Here is a 13,691-nt window from a genome sequence, read left to right as displayed (position 1 = left end):
TGAGTAGGGGCTTGGGGACCCCTAGTCACCTGGGGGAGGGGTTAACATTTTCATTTAGGGCCCCCATCCGCCACCCATGGGTGGGGGACGGGGGGACAATTGCTCCCCATTCTTATTTAGGGCCCCCACCCACCGCTCAGGAGTGGGGGTCCGGGGGGAGGTCAATAGGTCCCCCCCCCTTATTTTTATTTAGGACCCCCACCCGCCGCTCAGGGGTGGGAGAACCATAGGTCCCCCCCCCCCTACATTTTCATTTAGGGCTCCCACCCACCACTCAGAGGTAAGGGGCCGGCGGGGGGGACAATATGTCACCCCTTTATTGTAACTTTGTAATTTAGGGCCCCCACCCGCCGCTCATGGGTGGGGGCTGGGGGGTGGATAATCTGCCCCCCCCCTTATTGTTATTTAGAGCCCCCACCCACCGCTCAGTGGTGGGGGCCGGGGGGTCAATAGGTCCCCCGTTTAGTTTAATAAATAAAAACTTCTGCGGCACCAGTCGGGCATCGGTAGGGGGAACACTAGGTATTTGTATTTTTTTTTTTTAAACAGTGGCTGCTCACTGTTTACTAGACATGCCCCTACTCACGCTATAGTGAGTAGGGGCAGAATTTACTAACACTATGTAATCTTTACTTAGTATTAGTAAATTTGGCTGAAAGACCAATGTATGTCTTTCAGCCTTTTGGTAGACAGCTCCCTGATACCGTGGGAATTATGGAGCTATCTACTAAGCAGCGGCAGCCACAGCACAAATAGTTTCATTAATTTGAATTAAATTCCGATCCGAACAAAGTCCCTAAATTGCATCATAACACGAATAAAGAAACTGTTCTCATTCTGTTAGGACGAAATTCATTAGTTTCGACAGAGTTCTGTCTAAGTGACAGGATGTTCAGGAATACTGACAGGAAGCATCGCAAGATCACGGATCAAAGGTGATAATTGTGGGAAAATTGCTTTGATCACCGGAAACAAAGCACACTTTGCTCCTCCGCTGGTAAGTAGTCCCTACTTTGTCTTATGTTTTAAGGAAAACTAGAGCAGACAGGAAGAAATACAGAACAGATCCTGACAGAGGGAGAGAAGAGGAATGCATTAAAGAAAGGTAAGTTCGGCATGACAGTGCCGCTTTAATTGTTTGTAGAATGCAATTAAGTTAGTTTGACAAGACTAGGTTTCATAAAAACATTCACATGATTCATATGTACTTAGTAAATGTAACCAGAAGAGTATTGTGTGCTCTGATTTACATGTCAAAATATATGTTTATATGTGGTGGATACACGCATATGGAATTGTGAGGGATGTTTAGCAGATTTTCAAGTTATTTTTAGTTTTAAAGACCCATTTTATTTTCATAGTTCCTCTATCAGAAATAAAAGAAAATCCAGGGGGTAAAATTGCAACAGAAAGTCAAGTAAGCAAGCCACATCCATCAACCAGTAAATCATCCAACAGCTATACTCCTCTTTGGTCTATTGGGATACTTCTGGCCCTTGGGCCAAAATCGCAGTTTGCACAATGTGCTATTGTGCTTTACTTTTTATTTTTTTTTATTTTTTATGTTCATTCTATTACAAAATACTTCACTATATGTGGTACTTATCTCTTATGCTTTATTTTATATGAGATGCCATTGTTTAACAGGTACATTTATATCACTGACACTTTATAGTTATTGCATTATATGTTTTGCAATTAATGTGCTAAACACACTTTTTGTATAATAAATATTTAGCACATAACTAGGACCACTTCCAGATATGTGAGTAAATGCAGAAATACAGAGATTCCACTAAGATCTAATCATTACATATCTTTATGTAATCATGATCTTTGATCAAAATGAAAAATGTCCAAGTGTCATCTCTCTTCATATAACAGACAGTAAGCTTAGACAGCTGTGATGTTTTACAAAGTCCCTTATCAGATTTTATAATTCCAACAGGAAAAAACTTTACGGGCAATAAATGATGAAATAATCTCTGTAATTTAAAGGGACACTGTAGTCACCAGAACAACTACAGCTTATTGAATTTGTTCTGGTGAGTAGAATCATTACCTTCAGGCTTTTTGCTGTAAACACTGTCTTTTCAGAGAAAATGCAGTGTTTACATTACAGACTAGTGATAACTTCACTGGCCACTCCTCAGATGGCTGTTAGAGATCCTTCCTGGGTCATGGCTGCCTAAAATGCATCAAAACATTCAGTATCTCCTCTCTCTGCATGCATTCACTGAACTTTCCTCATAGAGATTAATTGATTCAATTCATCTCTATGAGTAGATGCTGAATGGCCAGGGCTGTGTTTGCATTGTGCTGGCTCTGCCCCTGATCTGCCTCCTTGTCAGTCTTAGCCAATCCTATGGGAACGCATTGTGATTGGATCAGGCCACCACTTCTGATGATGTCAGAGGAAGTTCACAGGCAGAGGCAGCAGCTTCAGACTTAAATACAAGTAAGATTTTACTATATTTTGGATGGAAAGGGGGGCTAGATAGTGGTTTTAACACTATAGGGTCAGGAATACGTTTGTGTTCCTGACCCTATAGTGCTCCTTTAAGTAAAATTCAAGCACCCAAATCTATAAATACACAAATACACATACATCATACATGAGTAAATAGAGGGAATACAATACAGAGTAACAAAATGTAAACAATGACAAATATTTTTTTTTTTTTTTTTTATTTATTCATTAATAGTCATTTAAAAAGCCATCTACATGTGATCCAACTATAGTATTTTTGATACATATACACACTGTGATAACATCTACCTGGTAGGTAACGTGGATTTCATGGTTTGTTTAGAAACATCCTTTCTAATAAAAATAAAAAAACTAGTATCCACAGATTTTTATACAAAAGGCATGCAGCACCTTAAGAAAAGTCAATTTTAAACAACACTGTAACACGGATTATACAAAACATAAAATGTACAGTGTATGAAGCACCCTATTATTAAAGTACTCCTGATTTATATTAAAGTGGCTCTGCCATGTCACCAAACATTTTGAGTATTTCATGAAGATAGAATCTTTTATGAAATATTCATATTGACTGGTTTGGAATTTTATTGAAATTGCAATGCGATGAAAAGATATAAGACAAAGCAGTGACTACTTTGTCTTATGGATAAATCCCAGGTTGACAAAACTTGACAAAAGATGCAGTGTCCACAGATCACAAAACTTAGACTATGGATGCTGCCATGATCATGTAGGATCATCCATATACATCAGAGATAACATCTTGAGACTCCTGGCAGAAGAAGTACAAGGAGCTGCAGAAAGACTCCAAGAGCTGAATAAGGGACAGTTTCAGGTTAGTAAGGCTACCCTTCCACTGTACTCCTGGACTCCGGCGCCCCAAGCAAGATGTCACCTTAGAAGGTCTTTTCATATTTTGAATAGCTCACAGAAGTGCTTTAAAGGGTTTATTTATGCTTGCATATGGACAGTATCTTGTTAGATGCCCCTGAAGAAGTTCACCAGTGAACGAAACGCGTAGGGCTTGTTCTTAGTGTTTAGAGTATTTTTTATTTATTTATTTTATTTTCTATCTTGTTTTTCTTGCTCCTCTGGACCCTGTTACTGGGATTACTGATGTGCCTATTTGACACTTCTATCTTGTAAGTGTATCTGATAATAAAGTGTGTCATTTTTTACTTGGATACTCTGCACTATTATTTATCTTTTTCCTCCTATGCATGCTATTGATGTTCCACAAGTCCTGAAGTCAATACATCATTACTCATGATATGCCTTCAATCAAACTGGTTTTGTGAGTGCAATCATTTATATTTATAACTCACATTCTGCAGCATTATTGCACTATGTTTGTCTCTATTATTTTTGTATTGTAGATTGCCATGTTATGGTACTTTGTCTTTATTTATAGTAGAGTCTTGCTAAAGTGTTTCAGGTACAAGGCCCCTGTCTGTGCAGCACTACTTCTAAAATATTTACAGGGCTATTTACAAAAGTGAAAATTGTTAAGAATTCAAAGAGAACTTACACCATAGGCACCATATCAACTTCATCACAATTAAGTTGTTATGGTGCAAGGAGGTAACTGGGGCCAACTTTCCTTTAGGGGCAAAACCCAAGAGTCTTCTCTCCAGTGCATGTAGCTCTCCACATGTCTTTCTGCTTCTCTGAGATTGTTCAAACCGGAATTCTAGGACATGCATGGCCAGTGGTGCCACTGATTCCCTGAGAGCATCGGCTTCTGCTTTAAGCCAATCAGTAGCCTCCCATTCTTAAAAAAAAAAATGCATTTCAATTAAGTTGTTTTGGAGCTGGAGGTTACCTGTAAAGTAATCCTCAAATTGTTGACCAAAATATCTTAGCCAAATACAGCAATTTTGACCTTAAAGAGTTACTCCAACCACCATGATCACTACTGCTTTTAGAAGTGGTCATAGTGGTAGGAATCTGTATGTGCAGTGTTAGAGACTGATCCAATCAATCCAATAAAATGATTCTTTATGTGGAAATTTGAGAGGAAAAAAGTGATACGATGTGACATCAGTCAAGACACAGAAGATCATGGTCTAGCGCTGGACTGAAGATAAATATTATCTTTTTTATTTATTTTTCTTTTACAGTTTTTTTCCCTTGGGAGCTGGACCAGCAATTAGTTCCCCACGGGGAATTTTAAAATAACATATATTGACGATAAAAAAAGGTTAGAGTAATCCTTTAAATTTGAAATTCACTTTGAATTCTCTTTGAAATCTGGACAATTCGGAATTTTGTAAATATATCTGTTAGAGTTTCATTTCGGGGTGTAGTATGTAGAGCCACCCATGGTTCCTGTGAATTAGCTCACAGTTCCTGTCAAAATTTCAAAATGAGAGTTCCAGGCTGGTTTTACCAGTTTTATCCAATCATACACACAACTTGGGCTGAGCAATAAACAAAACAGTAAATCATAATAGAATGAACATGGTCCTATCGGTGGACAGCAAAATAGATACATCCTATATGATTTTTTGTGCCATTTTTTGTTAATCTGATTCGGTTTCCAAATTGGAATTTTGGTAATGAAATTATGGCAAGCAGAACCAACACTAAGCAGACATTTGGGTGTAATTTTTTTTTTCTATTTTCGGAATACATGGTTCAGCCAAGCCAAAATTTATTTCCGTACACTATGTCCGTCTATGTTATCTAGTAGGAGAATGCAGAGCCCAGTTCACCGAACTGTGTGTTAGGATATGTATAAACTGATAGCAGCCATGGCTGCTATTAATATACAACGCAATTCCATCCATCCTACATGACGAGTGATGAGCTGTGAAATGGACAATATGTGATTTTGGTCCCTTATGAGTTAAGTGGCTGTTAAAATGACATTTGAGTTTTAGAAAAGTTTGACCTTGCCTTTGATATTTTTGGATATTCGTGTCAAATGATTTAATATTTTTTAATAAACTATTACAATTATTTTTCCCTCAAAAATATAAACTATTTAAAAAAAAAATAGTAGATAGCTAAAAGTTTATACAGAAGTTTAAACAAAATTTTATACAAAAATGTTAAATCATTTGAAAAGCTTATCCACAAATTGTGGTAAATTGCAGTCACCGAATGACTATTAGCAATTGCTGGTATTTAAACTCACTAAAAAGTGTATTAAGGGAAATGTTAACAGCATAAATCTTTTTTGTTAATTTTTCAGATTTTTTTATTGCATTATCTATATAATGCATTAAACAATAGGGGTAATGTTTACCTGATAGTTTCACTAAAAAGACATAAAGCACAATGTGTACATTCTCTGTAAATCAATTGGCAGTCTAGTCTATTGAGTCTTTAAAGATTGTTTGTTTAGGAGTCATTTGATTTTTTTTGTTCGAAAATATGCCGTAATTCATAATATTTTTTTTCCTATATCAGCGTCGCATTGAAATTATGAAAAAAAAAAAAAAACATCTGCAGGTGTAGCTCTATTTTTCTGTGTTAACAAATGAAAGGCTTCACATTGCAACATCATAGTCATCATAGATCATAAATAACAGATTGAGGCACATAAGTGAGTTTGACTTTTAACAAACCATAAAGAATTGTAATCTCAAAGGTGTGTGAGCCATATGAAGACCTGCAGGTGGAGCTGTTTAGCAAGTTTAGAAAGGATCAGCCAATGGCTGGCAGTGCACAGTTGGATTTGAAGACTAGCCTTTTAGAAGTTCACAGTTAGACAGCGTGCGTTGTAAAGTGTCCAAAACCTCTAAAACATACTCCTTTGCTGAAATGTAAAAAAAAAAGAAAAGAAAAAAATCAGGGAAAATTAGTAAAAAAAATAATTTCCTCAGTAAATAGTCATATATTGTCATTAAATTGTATTTATATTTGCAATCTGTGTATACATGTCAATATGGACCTTTAAACCATCTTTGTGTATCCCACATTCTCTTGAAGTTTTCATGAAAGATACTTTGGTATTAAATGGCTCTGCAGAAGTCAGTAGCTGATCAGCAAAGGAGCTTGGAGCTCTGTCAGGAAACCGAATAAGAAGGTAAAAGGTTCCAAAATGGTTTTCCCCAATATTGGGGGATCGGGCCAGGGTACTTATGGTATATGAGTACCCGGGGCCTGGTTCCCTCAATAATGTATTGTATATTAAAGCCATTTTGTGTTTATCTTAGTTTTGCGCATTATTGCTTAATAACTGGGAAAACAAAAAGTTGAATAAATGTATTAATACTTTTTAAGCAAATGAAACAAAAACAGAGAGAGATTGATTAAACAACATTTCGAAAAACTAGACGATGTCATTTGATTTTTTTTTTCTTTCATCCCAATTTGTTTTATTGTCATTCAGCTTAAATGGTTACTCCAAGTGCCAATATCACTTCAGTGATTTAAAGTGGTCATAGTGCCTGGAGTCTGTAGTTGAAACTCTGCAGATACAGTTTAGAGATAGATTTTGTCAATTCTATACTTTATCTTTTTGCGCTTTGTGCCATTTTTCAGTGGCTGAGAGCAGTCTGCTGATTGAATGGCAACTGGATCGGCTTGTGCAGTTCTGCAGAAGTCAGTAGCTGATCAGCAAAGCAGCTTGGAGCTCTGTCAGGAAACCGAATAAGAAGGCAAACTGTTCCAAAATGGTTTTCCCCATTATTGGGGGAACCGGGCCAGGGTGCTCATGGAATAGGAAAGGGATTTAGGGGTAATTATTTATGATGACTTAAAAGGTTTTAAAAGGTAGACAGACAATGTAATAGAGCAGCAGGAAATGCTAGCAGAATGCTTGGTTGTATAGGGAGAGGTATTAGCAGTATAAGAGAGACCGTCTTCAGAAGGATATTGATACCTTAGAGAGAGTTCAGAGAAGGGCTACTAAACTGGTTCATGGATTGCAGGATAAAACTTACCAGGAAAGGTTAAAGGATCTTAACATGTATAGCTTGGAGGAAAGACGAGACAGGGGGGATATGATAGAAACATTTAAATACACAAAGGGAATCAACACAGTAAAGGAGGAGACCATATTTAAAAGAAGAAAAAAATACCACAACAAGAGGACATAGTCTTAAATTAGAGGGACAAAGGTTTAAAAATAATACCAGGAAGTATAACTTTACAGAGAGGCGGCAGTGGTTGCATGGCATAGCCTTCCATCTGAAGTGGTAGAGGTTAACACAGTAAAGGAGTTTATGCATGCATGGGATAGGAATAAGGCTATCCTAACTATAAGATAAGGCCAGGGACTAATAAAAGTATTAAGAAAATTGGGCAGACTGGATGGGCTAGAATGACTAGAATGGAGGAATCCTGTAAAGCTGCCATAGGACATAATTACATTCATTAATTTAATTATGTCATAATTACTTATAGCTCAGTAAAGACCAGTTTAGTTTGAAATCAGGGCTGGAGTCCTGCAGGAACGCGTGGGAACGGCGTTCCTGCACTTTTTTTAGAGCAGGAACGCCGTTCCTGTTTGTGGTCCTGCAGGCACTCAGGGGGCGGCAAAAAATGCCGCCCCCAAATGCCCCTGTGTTCCCCCTGTCATGGGGGCCCAAGAGGTGGCCTAATGGCCACCTGATGGACCCCCCGGCTGGCTCTTGTCTCTCTGTCAGACAAGGCGAGGGAGCTGTGTTCTCTCTGCTCCCTGTCGCCGCAGCGTTTGCTGATGCCGTGAGCCGGAATATGACGTCATTTCCGGCTCCCGGCATCAGCAGACAGCCCGCGCGGCGAGAGGGAGCAGAGAGAACACAGCTCCCTCGCCGCGTCTGACAGAGAGACAAGAGCCGGCCGGGTGGACATTTTTAATTTAAAAAAAAATAATAATTTTTGTGTATATGTGTGTGTGTTGTGTGTCTGTGAGTGAGTGTGTCTGGGAGTGTATGTGTGTGTTGGTGTGTGTATGTGTATGTGTCTGGGAGTGTGTGTCTGTGAGTATATGTATGTGTGTGTGTGTGTATGTGTCTGGGAGTGAGTGTGTGTGTCTGGGAGTGTGTGTGTCTGTGTATGTGTCTGGGTGTGTGTGTGTGTATGTGTGTGTGAGTGTGTGTATGTCTGGGAGTGAGTGTGTGTGTCTGTGAGTGTATCTATGTGTATTTGTGTGTGTTGGTGTCTGTGTGTGTGTCTGTGAGTGTGTGTGTGTGAGTGTGTGTGTCTGTGAGTGTGTGTGTGTGTGTCTGTGAGTGTATGTATGTGTGTGTATGTGTCTGGGAGTGTGTGTGTATGTGTGTCTGTGAGAGTATGTGTGTGTGTGTGTCTGTGTGTGTCTTTGTGTGTGTGTGTGTGTGTGTCTGTGTTTGTGTGTGTCTTTGTGTGTCTGTGAGTGTACATGTGTGTCTGTAAGTGTATGTGTGCACCTGAGTGTGTGTGTACGCGTTTATATTTGCATACAAGTTTTTTTTTTTTTTGGGTGGTGGGGTGGGGGTGGAACTCGAGTGAGTTCCCACACTTTATTCCCCAGGACTTGACCCCTGTTTGAAATGCATTTTCTGTTTTCCTGGCTAACCATTTCTACCACGGCAAAATAACAGTTTAAACCATAAAAAGGTGACAAACGCCTCCTCCAAAACTTGTGTGTCTTTGAGCCCTCACATGAAATCGGTGCGTCATGTAGGTACTCTTATATGACCATAAATCTTTCTTGCAAATGTCCTCTAGATACTTCTGCCCTTACTGTTTACGAGAAAGACACAGCTCAAGTGGAGTGTGCCTTTATATTATACAAACACAAAGATAAACCCAGCTCAAAATACATAGGAAAAACAAAAAGAAAGTTACCTACGCTCTGGCCTAAATCCCTATGTACATTTAAACAAAATGGAAGCTCTTTAGTTTTATTCCAATGGCTATTTGAATATAAGCTCATCTGCCACGTCAAGGCATTAGATTTGCTGATTAGAATAAAACTAAAGAGCCTCCATTTTGTTTAAATGTACATATGGATTTAGGCCAGAGTGCAGGTAATGTTCTCTTTGTGCCATTATCTTGCCAGAAGGTTTAAAACCAGTCGAAAACTTTAGTCTTGAGAAACAGAAAATGTACACAATCTCCTTAGAGTGGCTGTGGATTTTTTTTCTGCAGTCCTAGAGGTTTTTAATATAATGAAGAGGTAGGACGACTTTGCAGTGCTTTATATGCCAATTTATTTCTTCATCAATAGTGATGTCCCGAACGGTTCGCTGGCGAATAGTTCCTGGTGAACATAGCTTGTTCGCGTTTGCCACGGACGGCGAACATATGCGATGTTCGGTCCGCCCCCTATTCGTCATCATTGAGTAAACTTTGACCCTGTACCTCACAGTCAGCAGACACATTCCAGCCAATCAGCAGCAGATCCTCCATCCCAGACCCTCCCACCTCCTAGACAGCATACAATTTAGATTTCTAATTCTGAAGCTGCATTCTTTTCCATAGCCAGTAACCTGTGTTTACATTATCCCCCCCATAGCCAGTAACCTGTGTTTATTATACATTATCCCCCCATAGCCAGTAACCTGTGTTTATTATACATTATCCCCCATAGTCAGTAACCTGTGTTTATTATACATTATCCTCCCCATAGCCAGTAACCTGTGTTTATTATACATTATCCTCCCCATAGCCAGTAACTTGTGTTTATTATACATTATCCTCCCATAGCCAGTAACCTGTGTTTATTATACATTATCCTCCCATAGCCAGTAACCTGTGTTTATTATACATTATCCCCCCATAACCAGTAACCTGTGTTTATTATACATTATCCCCCCATAGCCAGTAACCTGTGTTTATTATACATTATCCTCCCATAGCCAGTAACCTGTGTTTATTATACATTATCCCCCCATAGCCAGTAACCTGTGTTTATTATACATTATCCTCCCATAGCCAGTAACCTGTGTTTATTATATATTATCCTCCCATAGCCAGTAACCTGTGTTTATTATACATTATCCCCCCATAGCCAGTAACCTGTGTTTATTAAACATTATCCCTCCATAGCCAGTAACCTGTGTTTATTATACATGGTCCCCCCATAGCCAGTAACCTGTGTTTATTATACATTATCCCCCCATAGCCAGTAACCTGTGTTTATTAAACATTATCCCTCCATAGCCAGTAACCTGTGTTTATTATACATGGTCCCCCCATAGCCAGTAACCTGTGTTTATTATACATTATCCCCCCATAGCCAGTAACCTGTTTTTATTATACATTATCCCCCATAGTCATTTATCGTTGGACCTAGGCAGCATGATGTCTTAGGCCGGTCCAGAGAGTGAGTGAGTGAATAATATAATATATACCGTATATACTCGAGTATAAGCCGACCCGAATATAAGCCGAGGCCCCTAATTTTACCCCAAAAAACTGGGAAAACTTATTGACTCGAGTATAAGACTAGGGTGGGAAATGCAGCAGCTACTGGTAAATTTCTAAATAAAATTAGATCCTAAAAAAATTATATTAATTGAATATTTATTTACAGTGTGTGTATATAATGAATGCAGTGTGTGCGTATGAGTGCAGTGCGTGTATGAGTGCAGTGCGTGTGTGCAGTGCGTGTATGAGTGCAGTGTGTGTGCGTATATTTTAATTGAATATTTATTTCCAGTGTGTGTATATAATGAATGCAGTGTGTGTGAGTGCAGTGTGTGTATATGAATGAAGTGTGAGTGTGTGTGATGCAGTGTGTGTTTGTGTATGTGTTGGTGGGGGTGGGCATTTAATATATTATTAATTATTATTTTTTTTTATTTTTTTTATATTATTTTTTTTGTATTATTATTTAATTATTATTTTTTAATTTTTTTTATATTATTTTTTTTTGTATTATTATTTAATTATTATTTTTTTTTCGTCCCCCCTCCCTGCTTGATACATAGCAGGGAGGGGGGCTCCTTCCCTGGTGGTCCAGTGTCATTGGTAGTTCAGTAGGGGGGAGAGGGGGGCTGTCAGAGCTGTACTTACCTGTTCTGCAGCTCCTGTCAGCTTCCTCCTCCTCCGCGCGGTCTGTGCAGCTCCCTCTGTCAGCTCCCAGTGTAAGTCTCGCGAGAGCCGCGGCTCTCGCGAGACTTACACTGGGAGCTGACCGAGGTGCTGAACGGACGTTGCGGAGGAGGAGGGAGCTGACAGGAGCTGCAGGAGAGGTAAGTACAGCTCTGCCAGCCCCCCTCTCCCCCCAGTCTGTATTATGGCAATGCAAATTGCCATAATACAGACTATGACTCGAGTATAAGCCGAGTTGGGGTTTTTCAGCACAAAAAATGTGCTGAAAAACTCGGCTTATACTCGAGTATATACGGTATGTTCAGAAACATATTAGTAATATATGTAAATCCGGTTCATGCAAAGAGGGTGAAAAGGTATTAAAGAAAAACACACTTGTTGCATCAAATTTACAAAGCCAAACTTTTAAAAGCTTTCCTCATTTCATTCTCGGGATGAGGAATATATCGGTTGTAGACCGAGGATTTCCATCTGCCCAATCTTTTAATAATATGCACTGGAGTGTCAGTATTCTAAATGAAAGACCCGAGACATTGATACAACCCAATCTTAGTAGTAGTGTTCTGATGTAGAAGATGAATTTAGCCATAGTCAGAGGGATTCAGTGAGAGTAGTGGTGAAATGTGTGTGGCATGACTGAGTGTGGGTAAGTAAGAGTCAAGTATTTTAACTGGGCACTAGTTCTAGGTGGGATAAAGTGGTATAGCGGATGGATGAGTAGTTTGGTTCGTTTTAGAGGTTTGTAGAGAAAGTATATAGTGATCATGATTTTTAGCGATATCCAATATTTTTAAGGTGGTCTCAAACAAACATAAAATGCTATATAAAATTTGTGGGAATATCGAATAGTCGTGTACAGTAAATCAGAGAGGGCTCAGAATATTGAACCATCGATCGGTAACCTGGATGAAGTAGGGGGTCTATGTGTTTTATTAAATACGCGGTAATATGCGTTTAATGGGATAGGACGTTAGGAAAGGTGTGTGATTGGTATAAGTGGTTGTGGCTGTATTTACCTTATCCTGGGACCGACCTGGCTCCTAAACTTGAGCCGCACGTGGCTGGATCACTCCTGCCTCCACACGAGCACAGTGTCACACCAGTGCAACTCATATCTGGTGTAACAGTAGTGTACATTTAAAAAAAAATACAGGGGGCTTGTTGTCACCTTTCGGGGACCCTTGGTGTTGTACGTGGCTGGGTGGAGGAAGAGACCTTCAATGACATCAGTGAGGACAAGGAACGGGACATGGCTAGCTTGGTATCCAACCTTGTGCAAATGGGGAGTTTGCGGTTGTGCAAATGGACTGTTTGCGGTTGTTTGCGGTGCGTTAAACGGGGAGTTTGGTCTGTCACTGTGAAGTGGGCGTAACCCTTACACTACCTGATCGATACAACATCATACCTGATGTTTTAAAGCACGTTATTCCAAACAATTTAGGAATGTTAGGTGATTTATGCCCTTTATGGATTAAAACCAGACTCTGCATCAACTATGTAATTTTCCATGGGAGTTTTGCCATGGATCCCCCTCCGGCATGCCACAGGCCAGGTGTTAGTCCTCTTGAAACAACTTTTCCATCACTATTGTGGCCAGAAAGAGTCCCTGTGGGTTTTAAAATTTGCCTGCCTATTGAAGTCTATGGTGGTTCGCCCGGTTCGCGAACATTTGCAGAAGTTCGCGTTCGCCGTTCGCGAACGGAAAATTTTATGTTCGCGACATCACTATTCATCAATTATAGGATTTGGGTAGAAGGTAGGTAAAATTATTTTTTTAGACTTCCTACACTTGTTGGATGTTTTTGTCCAGTTTCTTTCCAAACAAGAATTCTCCAAGGAAGACAGTGAACAGAGAGAATACACCAAGAAAGTAACCATAGAGCACTTCTTGAGGCTTCCAAACAGGCCATGCCTATATAAATAATATTTGTTTTATCTAGTGGGCTTTTGAGAATAATTCTACTGCTACAGAGAAAAGCTTGATCAATTCCAACAAGCTGTACCTCTTCAGATTTAGACTTACTTTCAATGCTCTGAATAAATAACTGCTAGTGAAAGTTGCATACATACACCTAATGCCAAATAAGATTTCACCAGGTCCAAATCTATATGCTTTCCATAGGTTCCATCAAAGAGGTAGTGCTGTCAATAGTGTGTGTGTGTATGTATATATAATATAGTATGACTGATCTGTTAGTATACCTAATAAATGGACACATCTATCTTATGA

The 13,691-nt window shown here is 39.3% G+C and overlaps 1 protein-coding gene across 1 annotated transcript in view; it reads right to left on the bottom strand.

Annotated features, from left to right (window-relative positions):
- Positions 1-5,880: 5,880 nt before the first annotated feature.
- Positions 5,881-13,691, bottom strand: part of EFCC1 (EF-hand and coiled-coil domain containing 1) — a 174,107-nt gene continuing 166,296 nt past the window's right edge. Inside the window, exon 8 of the mRNA XM_063426967.1 lies at positions 5,881-6,254. Within this exon, the coding sequence (XP_063283037.1) occupies positions 6,181-6,254 (74 nt within the window). The 3' untranslated portion in view covers positions 5,881-6,180. The remainder of the gene's footprint in view (positions 6,255-13,691) is intronic.

This window comes from Pelobates fuscus, chromosome 7 (genome assembly GCF_036172605.1).
Source record: "Pelobates fuscus isolate aPelFus1 chromosome 7, aPelFus1.pri, whole genome shotgun sequence".
In the NCBI taxonomy this organism is placed as follows: Eukaryota; Metazoa; Chordata; class Amphibia; order Anura; family Pelobatidae; genus Pelobates; species Pelobates fuscus.
This window is presented reverse-complemented; position numbering and strand designations above follow the sequence as displayed.